Genomic DNA, 19,032 nt, shown 5'->3' on the forward strand with positions numbered 1-19,032 from the left:
TGACAGAACGTCACTTTTCAAAAGCAGAATCAGCGGGAACGAGATCTGCAGCAGAGCTAGCAGACAGCAAACCTTCTAAAATGGAGTTTATAAAAGGCAATCGAGGCGCGTAGTTATTTTAAGGTCTGCACAGAAAATCTCTGAAATTCAGCCTTAACAGGAACTGCACGAGAGGCATTAATGTTTCCTTCCAAAATAATTTTGAATTCAAAGCAAAATTATTTGGCAACATAATATGCTGAAATTTTTTTTTGGGGGGGGAAGAGACATTACCCTGCTAACCTTAATGAGATTCTAAACTGTAATTCAAAGGCAACCGCTGCCACAATAGTCTAATTGTTGAATATTAAGAGGCAATTTTAAGCCTGGAGATTAAGTTGCTGTCAGAAAGAAAGAAAAGACAGGCCAAGAGACAAGACAAGAAAGAAAGAGCTATTGAGGGAGGGTAGAAGAGAACCAGGTCATTCATTGCTCCAGTCTGTGTGAAGGATAGAAATGGCAATCAGGTGTGATCCAGGGTGCAGGGCGAGGCAACCTGAGCGAGTAGCTTGTGGCTATCCCTCCGTGCTGAGCCGAGGGGAGCCGTGTAGAGGACAGATCCGTTTAGTCAGCAATGCAGACAGCTAAAGCCCAGCTGTTGCTTCCAGCAGGAACCAGAACAAAAGTTACTGCAAGTATATATATCTATCTACACACACACACGCACACGAATCTCCCAACTTGTACGTAAGAAAAACTTACGCAGTCAAACCTTTGTTGCTGCAGCCAAACTGGTCACAGAGAAAAGGGGGGTGAAAGTCTTAAAATAAATTTTAGGTCAGATTTACACTTCAAAAACCTAAAACAGACTGAACCGTTTTTGCAGCACAAAATATGCACACTAGTTTTCCAAAATTCAGGAACGAACCCTTGTGCGTTTTTTTTTTATTTTTATTCAAATAAAATAAAAAAAAAAAAAAGGCTTTCAATGAGGGAGCAGATGAAGGAGAAGAAAAAACAACACTACAGGGCAATTATCTTGGCTATTTCTGGAAGAGTGCTTCTCCATCCTTGCCCGGGTAGAGGAAACACAGGGCCTCTGTTTGGCAGCTGGCTGGGGAGGCGTCTGGAGGATGGAGTGTTGTGAGGTGGGGGCTGTGCTACGCTAGGCCTAGATGGGAGAGCTCCAGGTCCGGTGCTGTAGAGGCTTGAGGTGACAGAGGGAAGATGTGGAGGGGGGTCCACACAGACAATGCTTCAGTGTACCCTCGAGCACAATGGGCTCACTGTCAGGTCCTCACGGCACTCTCCTTTCAAAATGCAACACCGAGGGCAAAGCCTCGGCGTCCTTCAAACACCTTCCTTTACTCGCTTACTTGAACCTAGGGCTGCAGGCTGTTAGCCTCAGAAAAAATCCATTCAAGCTTTGTTACGTGCCTGAGAAAAAAGCACAAGGGCTCACTTTTCGATGGACAGGTTACACACTTTAAAAGCCTGCATACCTGTTCACATTGAGTAAAAAGCAAGTGTTGTACATATGGTATGAATGATTCAGTAACCCTTCCAGGTCTGCATTAATGATTCATTGTGGGGGGGGGGGGGGGTTAGAAACTTAAGGAACAGAGTTATCTGTAGAAAATCCATTCTTAAAAGCAAACAAGGTTTAAGGTGAAGATAAAAGCTATGTCATGGATAGCGCAACAAGTTAAATCAGAAATGTGTTAAGTGGATAGTACTTCTGAAGTATTCGAACCAACACTTTCCAAGGTGGGGGGACAAAAATGGACATACTAACAGTATTTCCCAGTAAAGTGATTCAAACGCTGGACATGGCTCGTTCAAAAAGCCAAGCGGCAGGGGTGAGAAAGTTATATTTGGGAGAGGGGGGCGGTGGTCTTATCCTTTGGTTGTCCCCACAATGACGAGGCCACGGAACTCAGCTGAAGCCCTGGAACCAAATATCCCTGCTTGCAATCTTAACTGCTGTCTCATTGGCACTCCTTTCACAGCTAAATTTACACACAGGACAGGCTATTTTTGGGCTGGCCACTCAAAGTCAGCACAGGGAGACAAGACTGGGGGTGCTGATGGTCAGGAACAGCAAACTGGAACCAGATGCTCTTATGATGTAGCAACAACTCAATGAGAAGAGTCCTATTACTAACCACCACCATGATCAGAAAACTGACAAAGACGGAAGTCAGTGAAGTACATGTGACTCTGCAGCAATACCCGACAACGCACAGTAGAGCGCAATACCTGCCTAAATCACCCCTGACCTTCCAGGATGCTATGAAGTCACACAGGCAGGCATCACCCAACCCACTCCTACCTCTTGCCCATGTTGCTGACTTGGTTCCCAAGGCCGAGGGCTGCAATGTTCCTCTTCCTGCGGCTGGCCAGCCTCTTGCTGGTGGGGCTGGTCACCGCCTCTTCAGACTGGTGGCTTGGGCTGCAGCCCTTCTTGTTGAGGTCACGCAGAACATCATAGTTAATTTTGCTGGATATCTTTTTCTGTTCCAGCATCTTTTCAATGGCTTCTCCTGCAGTGCTTGCGCGAATGGGTTCGCGCTTCTTTGGTGGCCGCTTGGGCTGAAAGAAAGCACAGGAGTCAGCCATGTCATGTTTTAACATAAAAAAAAGTATTCAGTTTCTGTATATGTCAAAGATCTCTACACCTCATTAACCCACAATGTGCAGATGCATCTGCTATCAAAATCCAATGTGAAATTTAAGTAAAATCAACTTAACATGTAGTAAGACTGTACTGCGACAAATAAGTCATATGTCAGCAGAGAGCAATTGTAACATGTTTAACACCAGGCCCTTCACCTTTTGCTCCTTGTATATCCCAAGTTCCTTCTCCTTTGCTATCCTCTCCTCTTTTTCTGAAACACAGACAGGATTTAAGTGCAATAGAAGCAATTAGCAGGAGGAAGAAAAATGAACACGCTTCACTTCTATCTACATGCCACAGGCGTAAAAAGAGAACTCCTAATGGTAATAGACATATCCCTTTCAACTGCAGACTGAAATCTGGGACTGAGCAAAGCATATCAAAGAGATAGAGTGTGAGAGTTCTCCCAATTCTCCGCAAACAGCTAAAATTAAAGTGGTACTCAGTTTTGTGTATAAGGGATGTGTCTTACTCAGCAGTACCTTTTTGCTCTTTCAGGTAGTCTGCATTCTGCTTCATCCACAGGTCCGTCTTAATTTTCACTTCCTTCTCATTGAGGATATACTACAGAGAAGGGCAAGAAGCTATGACAAGGGGAAGCATGTTCTAATGGAGCTTAGTTTCTAATATCAAACATCAGAGGGATAAATATAGTCATGGAAGAAACATGAATCAGATTCCGGGTCACAAGCTCCACACTGGACAACTGTGGCAAGACAGACCATCAACATACCCTCTCGATCTCCTCGTCATCGATGCCGTTCAGGTCCAGCTCTCCGTGTTCAGAGTTTTCTTCTGTAACCGGTAGGACAAACAGTCAAGGACAGTTATGTTTGTTTTCCTTCTCAGAAGCCTGTGCCCCCAGGCGTGACCGAGATTGTTTCAGACATAATGCCCAACAGGTAATTCACCGGAGAACTCATTTCAATACCAATTGGAAGATAATCTTCTTGCATGAAGACCACCCTGCTTTCATATATTAAAAACTGTATAAAGAATGTCACAAGTTTTATCTGTTAATTTATGCGTTACAGGTCCTTATAATATCGGCTAATAAGCTTAACAATGAATGGATATGTTTTTAGGATCTCTTCTCAATTTTTAAAATTTAATTGCGATTATATCGTGCACTAAGCGTTGGAGAAATGCTGCTTCAGAAAAAAAAAAAACAACACTTGAAAGGTACACCAATTAACATGTTAATGAACAAGGTGGGGGTCCATTTATAGTTGTATAGAAAACTGTTAATGAGAAGTGACTGTACAAGGAAAAAAAAAAGACTTCAAAGATTATTCACCATCAGGAAGAAAGAAAGAAATGAGATTGCAAACCCAGAACAGCTAAAGGGAGGGGGGGAAAAAAAAAAAAAAAAAAGCATTCACCTTTGTGCGAAGAAGAGGACCCCATTACATATGCTAAAGTTTACACAAGGATTTCTCAGAAGTGTGTGATGGTAGCATATTATGCGACAGGTGTTTCCAAACCTAGAATTAACTTGCTTGTGCTCAAAAAAAAAAAAATTCAAGTCACTCAAAATAAGTAAAAACTCATGTTCAGAAGTGCAGGAGACTTACAGAGACATTTTGCAGCTTTCAAATGCTGTCAAGGCCTCTCTGTCTGCTGCACCTTTCAAAACACCCCCTGGAGTCTTGTGCCTCATGCAGAAGCACCCTTTAAAAGTAGTTCTGTGTGCAGCGAACACAGATTTCTGAGGCAATTAACAGCAAGACAGGTGTACAGGTGAGGAAAAAATAAAAAAAATAAAAAAGTAAAATAAAAATACTGCTCCGCTTTGCCACCATGGGGGGTCTGCAGTGAGCTGCATGAATCGGAGCCAGGATTGGGAACTTCAGCAGATGCTCATTACCAGCCTGATCGAATCAAAGAGCCCTTCATCCGATCTGCTTGACACCACCACATGGAAGCTCACCTTCCAAATTTCTCGGCGTTTCTGAAAAGGCTGACTAGCGGGTGGAGGTCGGAGACATGGGCATTTCAAGAATTTGCTTGCTTGGGGTGACTCTTGGTGCAGATCAAGGAGGACCAGGAGAAACAAAAGGAAAAAAGCTACATAAGACCCACCAAGAATGATGGAAGGAGGTCACAATCTCTGAGCCCTGTCGCCTCCCACAAGCCCCTGCCTCATGGCTTCTACCTGCTACAGGCTCCATGCTAATGAAGAGTGGGGAAGGATCAGGCTGAAACACCAGTGCAGAGTCAACGTGGGGAACTGAATGTACGGGAAGATGAGTATGAAAACATCAACCTCTAACAGAATGAGTACAGTGACAGAAGCACAATTAGCAGTGCAAAAGAGAAGCTCACTCTAGTGAAGGATAAAGGTAAAGGACAAGTGGGTGCATCCTACAGAGAGACAGTAGCCAGAATTTCTTCCCTGATGTGGGTTGAATTCCATGTACAAGTTCCCAGCCGAGGGGTGTAATGGCTCCCAGTCATGGGTGTTTCTACTGTATGGTGGTTACATTACATTTACATTTATTTAACAGACGCTTTTCTCCAAAGCGACTTCCAATGAACTCTACGTAGTGTTACCAGCCCACACACCTTATTCACTAAGGTGACTTACACTGCTAGATACACTACTTACACTGGGTCACTCATCCGTACATCAGTGGAACACACACACTCGCTCTGTCACTCACACGCTATGGGGGAAACTGAACAGCATGTCTTTGGACTGTGAGAGGAAACCAGAGTACCCGGCAGAAACCCACGCAGACGGGGGGAGAACATGCAAACTCCACACAGGCTGAGTGGGGATCGAACCCACGTTCTCTCACACCACCCAGGCGCTGTGAGTGCGACTCGCTGTGTCACCGTGCACAGAACCAATGGAATTCATTACTCCACCTATACTGTAGAAGGCGATTACACAGCTTGTATTGATGTGTACTTAAAATTCACAATTCTCAACAGGTTCTCCGACAGCATGTTAGCTTCAGGACAGAGCAGCCTTTCCTCTTTCCAAGTCATCTGTGCTATCAGTGCAGTTGCTGTCACTTCTGCTGCTTCTCAGAGAGAAGTGGTGAAAGGGTAAAACACCATCGCACGTTTTAGGTCAGTGGACAGAAGAGGGCCCAGAAACCCGCAAAAAGATTGCAGAGCAGAATTCTGCAGCGAGAGACTGAGACACCAGGCACAGAGAATACTGGAGGAAGGGCCCCTGAGGGACAGATGGGGTGGAAACTAAAACAAACAATCTCATTATGGTGTACTGCTGAATGCTCTCCTATACCATACAATCTCGTAGCAACTGCTGAAGCCCCTTCCTTTTTCCTCCCGAGCAGCACTGTCCACTACGCTCAATCTACTTGTGCAACGTGTCAAAACTTCACACACCCCCTGTTGCCTCTGAATCTGACTTCAGCTCTCCCAAAATGGTGACAATCGGAGCACAAAAAGGGTGTCTGCACCGGTGAAGGAGAAAGCTGTGTAAGGTAATACCTCGGCAATCATCGGGGCTGGTGAACGAGGACAACAGTCACCAGCCGTCAACACTACATCAGAGCTAATGAGATGATTGAGGCGTTACTACAGACTGTTCATTTGCCACCCATGAGAAGACAGTGTGGACATAACCGCATATCACCGCCTGTCTGAAGCAAGCAAGCTCTTTAACCTAACAACAACTGTAAGGTCAGATGTTGCGCATCCTTCATGCCAGTACACAAGGGCCTCAGAAAGCGAGATGTGCTCCAGCCAGGGCTGAGAGACAGCACGAGCGAGCGACTCGTCCAGGCCCCCACAGCACTGGGTGTCTTGGAGGAGATAAAACTGTATTACAAATTGGAGCAGGAAAAACAAGCAGAATTAATTTGCATCTCTACCATAATCAGGGAAGCCAAAGCTTCCTCCACTGGCATACAAGGCAAATTAGGATAGCCATTTAACGGTAAAGGGTGATGAGGCGTACATATAAATTAGGTATTATAGGCACTGTTAAGCTTTGCTGACGTATTGTGTGACAGTTTTGCTCTCTTACTACTCAGTACCAGCAATAGCAGCTATACAATACCATACACCACAGCAATATAACAATACCAGCTATACAACCGAAAGTTTTGCTGTTTATGTATATGTATTTACATTTATTCACGTAGCAGACACTTTTCTCCAAAGTGACTTCCAATGAACTCTATGTAGTGTTATCAGCCCACACATCTTATTCACCAAGGTGACTTATACTGCTAGATACACTGCTTACACTGGGTCACTCATCCATACATCAGTGGAACACACTCTCTCTGTCACTCACACACTATGGGGAATCTGAACAGCATGTCTTTGGACTGTGGGAGGAAACCAGAGCACCCAGAGTAAACCCACACAGACAGAACATACAAACTCCACCCAGACTGAGCGGGGATCGAACCCACATCCTCTTGCACCACTCAGGCGCTGTGAGACAGCAGTGCTACTCACTGTGCAACCGTGCCGCCCAAATATCCCACCTATTTAGATATATATGTTCACGTAAATAAACAAATCAAATAAACCATACATGCCGTGCTTGTTTCATCATGGGGGCTATTTATTCCTCACTTTGTACTTTTCATTTCTACAAGTTCAAGCAGTTCCTGTTTAATTAATGGCCAGCCACGGTAAATAACATCCCAAGTTGGTGCAACGGCCAAACGCTGTCACGACTCCAAACCGCTTTTTCCAAGGCCAGACGTAAAGCAGTTCAAACTGCGCAGTTTGTCAGAACGTTTCCGCCGTCACACCGGGACTCTGTGCCAGATCAGCTCTCATCTGGGTTCCGTCGGCCGGTGTGGAAGACACTTGTCTTTGGAGGCTCTTTCAGGACCGGCCGACATCTGTGAGAATGCCGGCACTTTCATGTGGGCAACAAAAAGAAACAGTTTTCACAGATTCAAGTTCACACTGTGCTCTTCGCCTCTGGGGAGGACCCAAGCGTGAACCTCCCTGCCCCCAATCCGCCAATTCCTCTCCAGCCCCCCGCCGTTCTCATCTCAGATTGAGAGAAGGCCAGCAACTGGCCCTGAGAATCGATTCGACAAGCAGCGAGTTCCGGGCCCGTGCTACTTTCCTCAGCACCCACCCCCGGAGGGTACAGCGAGGCCCCTTGCAGAGGCAGGCAGAGAAGGTGTGGGCAGGGATTGCCGCAGGATATCCTTCACAAACAGCACACACAGGTGCTCTCAGGGAGGTGGAGCGCTGCACGCACATCTGAGGGACAGATTCTCTCAGATTTGTTTCAAACTTCAAGATCCTGAGCAGAAAAATAAAATTATAAATATATATATCAGGAGACTCGTAAAACGGAGGGGGCAGCTGTGCTTGAAATATCTCTTCTCAACGTGAACAAAAGGCTCCCTGTCCCTGACACTAAACGCTCTGCCTGTCCCCGAAGGGCTAAGAAAGCCACCCATCTGATGCTTGGCAGCTTAGATCATCACGCCAGCACAATATGAAATGAATCACACTTAGTTACTTATTTAGCTGAAGCTTTTCGCTAAAGCGACTTACAATGTTAAACTACTTAGCTTGATTTTACAGTTTTATTTCTTTTTTTTTTTTTTTAAAAAAAGTGATGTATAAAGAAATATCAGTAACCTGCCCCTTCCCCCATTCCGCACTGAACTAAAAATACTACTCCGCACATAGAAACACACAAAATGACCTTTCCCTTTCTTCAGAAAGCCAAGAGTAGAGCACCGCTTCCGCGGTAAACATGAGATTTTCCCCCCACCGGCATGGCGGCTAGGAGGGCCTATTAAAACGCCGCTTGCGCACTTCGGCTGAGTCCCAATGGCCTGCTCGCCCGTTAAACCACCTGCTACTTCCATCCACGAAGTCAGTCATGCCGGCAGCATGTTTATTGGTGGAGGCACACATACCCATGGATATCTCTTAGGCTGAAATCCCTTGGGACAGACATCCCGCTTCCCCATACATCACCCCTCTGACAGGCCAAGACCTTTGGTGGATGACTGAACAGACTGCACTGACATTCTTTCAGTCACCCGGGTTTACATCAGCAGCGGTCATTACAAGTTAACATGGCAACCACTTGGACCGATGTCACGGCGGTCTGCACCCTAAGAACAGATTCTGTTTAAAAACATAAATACGCAACCCCGCAAAAAAAAAAAAAACGAGAAAGGCCCCCTTACAGTTCAACAGAATTACTTAAAATCATGCGTCTGTTTCGCCGACCGGAATCAGCGCAAGAGTTCTTACATTTCTATTTCTCAGAAAGACACGGAGTCACTCTATTAGTCACTGTATCAAATTTTAAGGAGTACCAAAAGAAAAAGGAAATGATCTAAATACACGACCTGCTCATTCAACATCCACAGAACACCCACTGACCACCTTTCACCTACTGGTAACTGATCATACGAAGCGTGGGGGTGAGTGACTCACTGCTTTTTCAGGATGAGCATCCCATAACCTCTGATAAGGTCCCACTTCCACAGCCCTAACTTGAGTGCAAAGTGAAAGCTGGAGTTTCAGACACACAGGCAAGAAAGGACACCTTTTAAAATATGACACAATCTGTTAATTTATTTAAGTTTGCCAAATTATTTCAGCTGAGCTGTAAATAAATTGCATAGATGTACAGTTACTTGCTCAAAAACAAAGGATGGAAAGCACATGAAAGTTGAAACCTGAGGTTCAGAAACACTATAGCTATTGTTCGAAATGAGCTGTAGGCCTAAGCTAATAGTCTCAAAGGTTTTCATATTGCGTGGGTGTGCTCTGCCCTGACCATTGCAACACATCACAGCTGCTGCATGCATGCTCACGTACACAAAACCGTTAGAGATCTTGTTGACTTTGTCATTCCTGACAGTAAATGCTGAATTTGATACTGTGATGCTATAAACAAAAAGCAAAAACAAACTAGCTTCCACTGAGAAGTAAAATATTTTCCCTTTTACTCTTTAAATCTCATAGATGATAAAATGATATGCAAACACCCAAAGGTGAAATGCAATCGTCTGAGACGTTTAATTTGATCTTTTAGGCACACATATATAAAAAGAAATTCTTATTGGAACGCTATCTGTTTATGATGCAAGTTTTCCATATCATTTATTAGCGACAGCACCACCACGTTCAGATGGTCAGCTTCATGCCACAAATAATCGATTTCACACATCTGTTTCCTTTCAGCAGCTCCTAAAGCAACCACCAAACAGAAAAAAGTAAACACTGCGAAAGTTTCGCTTTTACATATTTAATGCTGTTTTCAGTATGATGCACATGTTATGTGACTTCACATTTGCAATGTTTAAGTTCTAAAGTTGACGAAAATACTGTATGCGGAGTGTGGGATTTTCAGCTCTGACCATTAACTATTCTCCGGCATTGCACTGAGGGGTGAAAAGGCCTCAATGTCCGAGCTAAATTATCTGGAGAAAACAGCCAACTGTTTGGGCCCTCAGCTCATCAACAGGAAGAAAGAAAGCAGTTTAAGGACTGCAAGCTGAAAATGAGCCCAAGCATGTGTGAGGTGGTTTACCCGAGTAGCCCCCCAGGATGCACTTTCCACAGCTTCATGTTCGCAGCTGGACTGAGAGCCAGTGGATCCCTTGCAGTAGGCAACAGGAGCGACAGAGAAAGCAAGTGTGGTGCTGGTAAAGGTCTCCTCCTTACAGGAGCTCCAGTGCTGCTCAGGGAAAGCAGCTGATGAGCGATGTAGGTAGGGAGCAGGGCCGGAGAGCTTGGTTGGAGGAGAGCGGGGTGGCTTTGGCCTGCTAAAGCGGACAAAGACTCACAGTAAAGAAATCCTACGCATGAAGCCACCTACACACAGACACACACGCACTGGATAAATTCATATTACTCCGCAGCCCTCACTGTTCACAAATAAACAAGGACAAAATTGTTGCTACACACAACTGCCAGCTGAAAAAACCAGACTGGTGCACAATGGGGAGATCCACTGGAGGCTGTCTTTCCAAGGAGCTCACGCTGTGCAGTGAAAGTAGTGCAAACTGTTGAGAAAAGTCGTTTTGGGATGTGGAGCCATGAGGGTGAAGAACAAACAATAAACGTGCATGGGTGGGGGATTAGCTTTACAAAGCAGTACAAATGTCACATTCTAAGCTGTTCTAAGCTATTACTCTCCCTACACTACCTAAAAATGATAGTAAATTATTCTTTCTGCTTTGAAATGTACCAGGGTGTATAAACCAGCCTGTCATAATGCAGCCCCACATTTTTCCGTGCGCCTATCAGATGGAACCACAAATTAAGGACGTACAGCAGACCACAAAGGGTTAAAAGCTGTGCCAACTGCGGCGTTCAGAGCCATGTTTTTCCCCAGTATCACGCTCAGATGGGTTACGCTCCTCCACACTTGGCTGTCAACTGTGAACATCCTGTTCTCTTAGTGCTTCACCTCGGGCCAGACAGCGATCATGTTGAATCACGACTTGCTCACGGAACCCATGCTAGCAATTACATTTGTGTTTGACTTGAGCCAAGCTATGTCACCTTGATGATGCGTCACCACAGAAATTCTCCCACAAAAGCAGCTTGATTTTGTACACAACCCATCGAACAAATCACCTGTAAATGGCCACAGTGAAGCCGGAGTAAGAAGTCCGCTTTGATCTGTGTCATGGTAATCAGACTGATGGACGACTTACATTTGCAAAAGGCAGAAGGCAGCTAGTGAAATCTTCCTCCTCTGACAAAAAACAGACCACGAAAGTCATTACTTCTGTATGTCAGCTGTAAGTTTAACTGCAGATGGAATATGAACCTGACTCAGAGTAGTGACTGCACCATTAACAACCAGGATGGGTCCAAGTCATGTATTATTATATGACTGCTCAAGGATTATCACTTTCCTCAGAAGTTGATGATCTAGTGTAGAAGTTTCTGAAATTACACTGTTCACTGTTCCAGCCCTTTAATAAATTCCCACACTGACCGATAACGACACTGATTGCACAGACTGCCTTGCTCACAGCTAACAGGAGTACTCCTCTTTCATGCGTTAAACCTACAACCCTTCGGCAGCTGAAGTCCGGTGGCTTTTGCCATCACCAGAGAGAGTTTCTTTTCTGGAAAGATTTTTACCACTGCGTTCTATTTGTGCCAGTTTTCTAGCATCTCCCACATCCAAGGTTGCAATACTGGTTCAAGTGGGGGACGGAGGAGGATGGGCTGGAGGGGAGAAGGGCCTCTGCCTCAACTGCAGGCAGGATGACCTAGAAACGGCTTCAAACGAATGCCTGTCTTCTCTGTGGCTCTTTGCCAGCGGGACGCCAGCAGTGCCGACAGAGGGTCGGCGTGGGAACCCACGGTTCAGGCTCAGCGCTTCTCCGGCTGTCTCCTCCTTTCACCCCTCCCCAAAAACCGCACCCATCCTAGCACCCCACTGTGGCCACCGGCTTGCAGCTGAGTGTGGGGGGTGTCCACTGTGCCATCTGCTGGCCCACACCCACCTCAACACCACATCGCTGCTTAGCAGCTCTAACATAGCACCCCTACAGCTCCTCCTATGAATAATTTACAGCATCATTTATAGCCCCAGCTCAAGGGAGGATCAGTGAGGTTAATCAGTCAGAAAGGTGCATCATGAACAGTAAGATAAGCACAACACAAAATACAACACTCCTACAACTGGTAAAAGAAGGGGAAACAGCACCCCAGCAAAGCAGCTTGTTCTGAAATCAGAGCTGTAAGAAGGAGTACAGACAACACAACCTCTTACGTAGCGTCGCAAAGTAAGGCCTCGACGTAAGAGTCCACTTCATACATTGGGGAAGAGTGATGCGGGGTAATACCTTAGATCAGGACAGACTACGTGAGATGCCTGTCTCTTTAAGATGAGACAAAGCCAGACATATGGCAGAGCCCCAGCTGTGATGTCACAGTAACCGAGCGACTGTACAGCAGCTGCCTAATTACATCATCGCAGGATCTGGGGCCTGCTGATCATGGCTGCTGTTTGTTCCTGCACCTGCAAGACCTGTTTACACAAAAAAGTCCAAAAAGAGACAGACTTTAACACTTTGAAGCACTGCACCCTCTAATGTTTGAAAATGAGAGGGATTCCTAGCTGTACAACTGTTCATATGTAAGACAGATGGAGGAACACCAACCAACCAATTTAGATAACCGCTCGTCCCAAGCAGGGTCGCAGCGAGCTGGAGCCTATCTCGGAGATATTGGGCACAAGGCTGAAGGGGTGGTGGCAGTGGGGCACACCGTGGACAGGATGTAGTCCATCGCAGGGCCACAACTAGGTATCCAGGCACACAGCCTGGAGAAGGTACCGGAGCAATTGCAGGGCAAGCACCTTGCTCAAGGGCACCACATCCGGAGGCGAGGATCAAACCGGCAACCTTCGGAGCCAAAGGCAGCCGCTCCAACCGCGACGCCACCAGCCACCTCATGGAGGAACACAGTAAAAACAAATGAAGGAATAAACATATAGTGAGCACAAATAAATGGCTCACTCAACAATGCTGACAAATGAAGAAATCGCACTAGAAGACAACCACAGCAAAGCCTCAGCACTAGTAACTACAGCACTCTTTGATTTCAAACACTGAGCTCTGGACTTCAGGGGGAGGTTTCTGCTGAAGAGTAGTAGGAAACCAGCAGCTGCTACAACATGTGTAATTTGGGGGAGAGGGCTGGTCAAACATTTGAGCAGAATAAGTCACATGGCAGCGACTGCCATGTCATTAGTCCCACCAAGAGAGAAATTACAGCCGACTAGAGCAGTTCAGAGGCAAAAGCTAATTATATAGCAAGGCTTTCAGCTTTCATTCAGGTGACCCTCCGCAGCTACACGTAAGAGAAAAAGAAAAATAGAGCCTGAAGAAGGGAGGGAGAAAAAAAACTGCAGGCTTGGGTTTGTTTTCATTGCTCTACCTTTTTAAAAATGCTCTCATTAGCTGCTCATTTACAAAGCAGACATACTGGCATTGAGGAAGCCTGGGCTACTTACAGCTAAAACAAAAACCCAGAAGACCAGGGTTCCAGCTAAATCTGGCCTCTCCTCTGGAAAGTTGTCTGCTTTAAACGGCCACTGAGAAGAAGGAGGCCGAAAGCAAGAGGCACTTTTTAGTGTGTATTCAGGTCAAACACATATAGCACTGGCATCTTGCCTGAATGTCTTGAAATAAAGCTGTCAGGAGTGGACTGTCAAGGCCTAAAACAGTGACGCTCCCTCTGGGGACAGCCATCGAGCGGAGGGACAGGTGACCCCAAGTGCTGGGCTGCTGTGGGGTCATACCTTCTGGGCACTGCCTGGATCCTACATGCTGGCCTGAGGAAAAGCCAAGCTGAGGTTGGAAGGTGAGTGAGGTGAGATCCACACATGGACCCAACACGGGAAGTGCTTAATGAAGCCCGCACTCCAAGTTGCATTTTGACTTCAACAAAGTGCACTGTAATCTTCTACACAACTCACACAAATAAGGGGCGTCTCACAGAAATCGCACCGATGAGAATTTTTTGTTTTAACGAGATAAATTTACACGGCTTCTTCATACAATGGTTCAGCTGTCGACACACAAGGTCAGGACTACCGTTTTGCGGCCTCCACCTGCTTGAGATGGTTATGCTGAAAAGATGGACATCGGATGTGTGCCGTTATGCGATTATGGGCCAAAACAACTTTTGTTCAATTACCTATCACTGTTATGGCCTTCTGGTTTGCCTTGAGCCAGGCTGAACTGCTTCTTTGTCTCACATGAGAAACCACCACAAGCCATTTAGGGGCCCTATAAAACTGTTACCTAGTGACAAGTCCAGACATCTTTAACTTGAACCTGTGACACTTAAGGCATCCTGAGGCCTAGTAAGAGGTGGTCTGGGAAGGGGATTTCAATTTTGCCAATTAAAGTACAGCAATTCACAAGGGAACTCTTATTTACTTCACCGCAGTAGTCGGGCAGCAAGGAAGGACTCAACAAACATGCCTGTCTTGGGGGAATCAAATCCCCCAACCCCCCACCCTCAAGAAACCCCCCACTGCAGGGGTGGGAGAGCCAGCGCTAATCACAAGGTACGCCTTCAACGGCTGCTTCAAAGCCTGAGTGGGGACTTTGAAACTGCGCTCCTGGCAACGGAACTCTGAGCCCAGTCGGGTCAGGACCACTTGCAGGGCCTCTGCAAACCGACACACAGAGGCAGAAACAACACGGCACTGCGCAAGAGAACAGGCAGCTACATTTAGTGCTCTCCAGACATATTATTCCACTCTGAAATCATGAATATTCAAACACATGGATACTGATACCGTGCATTAAGAAATGAGGGCAGGCAGCTGCAAAAAAGATGCCAGACAAATGACTGAAGTGTTGAACTTGGGCAATGTGCAAGAAATTCAACTATACTTTTACATATCAAATATACATTGTTTTTCATTTCAAAATAAAGCTTCCGTTTATATTCACAAGACCACTAATCGCATAAATGTCTATCTGCAGCTTTATATATATATATATATATATTTTTTTTTAAAGAAGCTCTGGTAAAACAGCTTAACGGAGAAGCAAATTGTGATGTGAGCAGTAGATTTTTTTTATATAGATATTTCTAAATGCACATGATTTAGCTGATATCAAATCTTTAATACTCGATATTTGCCACGGCAATGAAACTCACCTTGTTCAGCATTAAGCTTTCCTAGGTACTGAAAGCATACCTATCGACATACAATCCATGCAGGAAAACGTGAACCGAACACTGCAGACAACTACCGGCAGGGGTTAACCCCAGTGTCTATCGTCAGCGTGCTAATTAAGAGGAGCATATTTCCTAACTTAATGCGGCCCACCATCTCTTGACGAAGGAATGCCAAATGAGAGTCTGCCAAGCCTGCTTGCGCTGTTTACTATGCTCCGGAGGATGAAAATGCCTCATTTCTTTCCAGTTTTATTCAGGCACATCTTACTTCAGAGATGTCAACTGCCAGGGGCACAGTGGCACAAACAACTAGCATGGCAGTACACGCAGCTTGGGCTTAGCACGCGTTCCCACAGTCCACCCCACTCAAAACTCCTTAGACTGCAGGAGAGTTAGAAGGAATGGAAATACGGTAATATAAACATGACCATTGTAAGCATTAATTTGTTTAAACTGAGGGCCACGTTCCCTAATGCTTAAGACGTGGTCTTCATTAATGTGCTGCATATAAGGCTTCATGAGAGCCCTAAATATTTGCTCAATGACATTGGTAGACATTTAATTACACTGTGCACATTTTTAGGGTTAGATGTAATAAACATTTTTCATATGGCTAAACAAATTCAAGCCATAGATCCTCCTCAACCACCATGTTCGAAGTGGTCTGCACTGTCCAGAAGAAATAAACCTGTGGATGTGCAGCTTCATATACAGGCACAATCTAACTGCTCACTTACAGTGTCAACGTTCACTCTGTAAGTACCTTCTGCTCTGTTTTTGCTTAGATTTAAGCATTGACTCACCCAATAATAATCCAGTCCATTTCATTTAAATGGGCCTGTTGAGCAAAGGTTGGTTTAGTCCAAAGGGTGGGAAAAAAGCGGCAGTTACCGGAGATTCCTAACTTAGAAATGCAGCAATAAAAAAGTGAAAAGAGAAAGGCCAAAGGGAAAGTGGACCACACGTGCTCACCGTCCTCCTTCTCAGCGATGCACTGCCGTATTGAGTCGCTGAGTCCCAGGCTAGCAGCAGTGGGCAGGGGGCCTAGCAGAGAGGCCAGCGGCGGTTGTCTGGATGTGGTAGGCTGTTCTGACTCTGCTCCAGATTCCGCCCCCGAATCTGCCTCGTCCTGCTCAGACAGCAGCTCTCGGCAGAAGTCCTTGTTCAGGTGTTTGGCGGCAGCCACCAATTCCTCGTCCTCGCCATCCTCGTTACCAGGAAACCCAGAGGCCACGGAAAGCGTGTCGTCCTGCGTATCTACAGTGAGGTGGGGAGAGAAGGGAAGGCACAAGCTCTGAGAAGCTCACTTCAGGCAGTCCTCTGGAGAAGCCTGTGGTGCGCTTGCATGCAGAGCCCTCTCCTAGTTATACAACAAGATCCACATTTGCTCTCTGTATGCTAGTCCCATGGCTCCGACAGAAGCAATTCACATTTTTATTTCACTTTTGTCGCAAGTGGAAGCACAACAGCAGCATTTACATCACAGTTTGACTCACTACTGCATTGAAAACGGGGATGTTCGGCATATGCAAAGAACAGGCCACTGGTAAAAACAATCCCCTGCTTGACATTTCACTAAATAGTACTGCATAATATCAGTGTTGCCATGAGTGATTAAGAGCCTCATTAAAACGACCCTACAATGAAGCTTTAATTAAGACGGGGTAATTTTCTATAGAGCAGAGAAAGCTGCAGATTCCACCTTTGGGACACAGTTGCAGGCAAAATAGATGTTGAAAGGCTTCATTAGTCTTGCCTTTGTAATAGCATTGTGAAGAACCTACCTCCCAACTAAACTGGCATCAAGACGGCCAATTTACTGCTGATAAAACCATGTTGAATGTACAACAGTGAAGTTTCAGCTCTTTGTTCCACAGCAGAGGCAGATGTGGCACAAACACAAGGCTGAGATGATTGAGTGGGAACTAACCCCCCCAGAGCTCCCCTTCTCCTAACTTCTGCAGTGAGCAGTGACTACTGGGAAAGAAGGTTGGAGGATCATACATTTACAGGAAAAGTCTGAGGAGAAAGGATGAGCACGCACAAGCACGTGCGCGCACATAGACACACGGTCCCTCTGTGGCTTACCTTCCTTGGTGTATGAGGCATAGATCCCTTTTAACTTGGGCCTGCTGTTCTCCAACTCCATCTCAATCTCGTCCTGGTAGCTGCAGATTTCCCCTGTGGAGATGAAGCGTAGAACCCGCTGACACCTGCTGTTGGTATGCAGAGCCCGTTTGATGCATTGCCTGCCTTTAAGTCCATTTGGGGCAGACAAACACTCATTAATATTCATTTTCTTAGGTAAACAAAGTTACCTTGAACTTCATCAATCTTCTTAGCCAGTTCTTGTTCCAGCTAAAATAAGCAGAATCAGTTAAGATGAAAAAGTGAGTGAGTGCGCTGCAAGAGACACAAATTAAAGTCAAAAGCTATTGCTTCAGCTCCCAGGTGAAAAGGACACAGGGGCAGGGTGAGCTACAGGGAATGCACAAAGCCAGTCAACACCGGGGCTGCAGGTACGAAAAAGCAAAACCACACCTGCTGCAGTCGGAGTTTCCTCTGCCCGGCCGTAAAGGAAGGCGGATCGCATTCCTGCTCCAGGTCTACTTTCATGAATTCATCGATGGTCAGCTGACTGGTGGGGGTGTCCTCAAACTCAGTCAACCTAACAACATAATTGAGCATAATAACCAGCATGCTCCCAGGACAACAGAAAGCTGGACCTGCAGATCAGTGGGGGTGTAATGAAATTATAATAACAGGGGAAGGAGAACAGCAGCTACTCTCCTGCTGCAGCACGGCTGATATCCCACCACGAACCTACCGCTCACCTCTTCCGCAGCGTGGCCTCGCACACCTTCACGACCCCTATGACCTCCTTCACAGTGCGGCGGAACTCGTGCATCCGGGCGGCCACCAGAAGAGCTGAGGACACACACGCTTTCAAGATCCATCATCACAGCAGGCTTCCCTGCCTCTGCTCTCACAGAGACAGATGCATTGTAATCAGAAAGTGTTACACTAACACTAGGAAACACCGGTAGGAAGAAACAAAAAATGGGACTAAATGCTGAAATACACAAGGTAGGTGCAGTAAGTCAACATTGTACAGAGCTGTACAGCTCTCAAAATCCTGTTAAAATCTATGTCTGCGAAGCTACTTCAGTTACGGTTTACTGCTAAAACATGCGTCCTTCTGTTAACCGAGCAGGTTTCTGTGATTTTGTGGTTCTTCCAAAATCTATAGTTGAAACACTGAAGCAACACAGAAGGTTATTGACCACGGCCATGCAGACAAAGCAATGAATCCCAGATACACAACGACCCACTTGCACATTAATATATAATATACAAGCATTTAGCAGCTCTCCAAGTTCTCACTGCTGTGTAGCGGAGCGCCACTTTACAGCGGTGTATACAGTACCACCTGGTAAGAGTTCACAAGCTCGGTCAGAATCTATGCATTTCACGGCTGGCTTTCAACACAACATGCCATGACATTTCCAGAAAAACTGCTCACTTTATTCTGTTGGGGGGACCCGTTTAAACTTTCCCTTCCTCACTGTAAGCGGATGCTTTAAATGATTTATGACAAGTGATTAATTATTCAGATACTGCTGCAGCGGAAGGCCCACTGTGGACTGAAAGCCCAGTGTGTTTCTTCATGTACAGAGGCTGGATGCAGCCTGGCAAGCCTCTTACTCCATCATATACAGCGGTGGGTG

At 45.8% G+C, this 19,032-nt stretch overlaps 1 protein-coding gene across 2 annotated transcripts in view; it reads right to left on the reverse strand.

The window, feature by feature from the left end:
* Positions 1 to 19,032, reverse strand: part of brf1b (BRF1 general transcription factor IIIB subunit b) — a 49,920-nt gene that overhangs the window by 8,529 nt on the left and 22,359 nt on the right. For both annotated transcript variants that reach the window (XM_018727636.2, XM_018727637.2), the window contains 9 exons: positions 18,139 to 18,232; positions 17,846 to 17,972; positions 17,623 to 17,662; positions 17,393 to 17,485; positions 16,277 to 16,561; positions 3,390 to 3,451; positions 3,139 to 3,220; positions 2,812 to 2,867; positions 2,312 to 2,571 (listed from right to left, as the gene is read on the reverse strand). In XM_018727636.2, the coding sequence (XP_018583152.1) occupies positions 2,312 to 2,571; positions 2,812 to 2,867; positions 3,139 to 3,220; positions 3,390 to 3,451; positions 16,277 to 16,561; positions 17,393 to 17,485; positions 17,623 to 17,662; positions 17,846 to 17,972; positions 18,139 to 18,232 (1,099 nt within the window). The remainder of the gene's footprint in view (positions 1 to 2,311; positions 2,572 to 2,811; positions 2,868 to 3,138; positions 3,221 to 3,389; positions 3,452 to 16,276; positions 16,562 to 17,392; positions 17,486 to 17,622; positions 17,663 to 17,845; positions 17,973 to 18,138; positions 18,233 to 19,032) is intronic.

Source organism: Scleropages formosus, chromosome 15 (assembly GCF_900964775.1).
Source record: "Scleropages formosus chromosome 15, fSclFor1.1, whole genome shotgun sequence".
NCBI lineage: Eukaryota > Metazoa > Chordata > Actinopteri > Osteoglossiformes > Osteoglossidae > Scleropages > Scleropages formosus.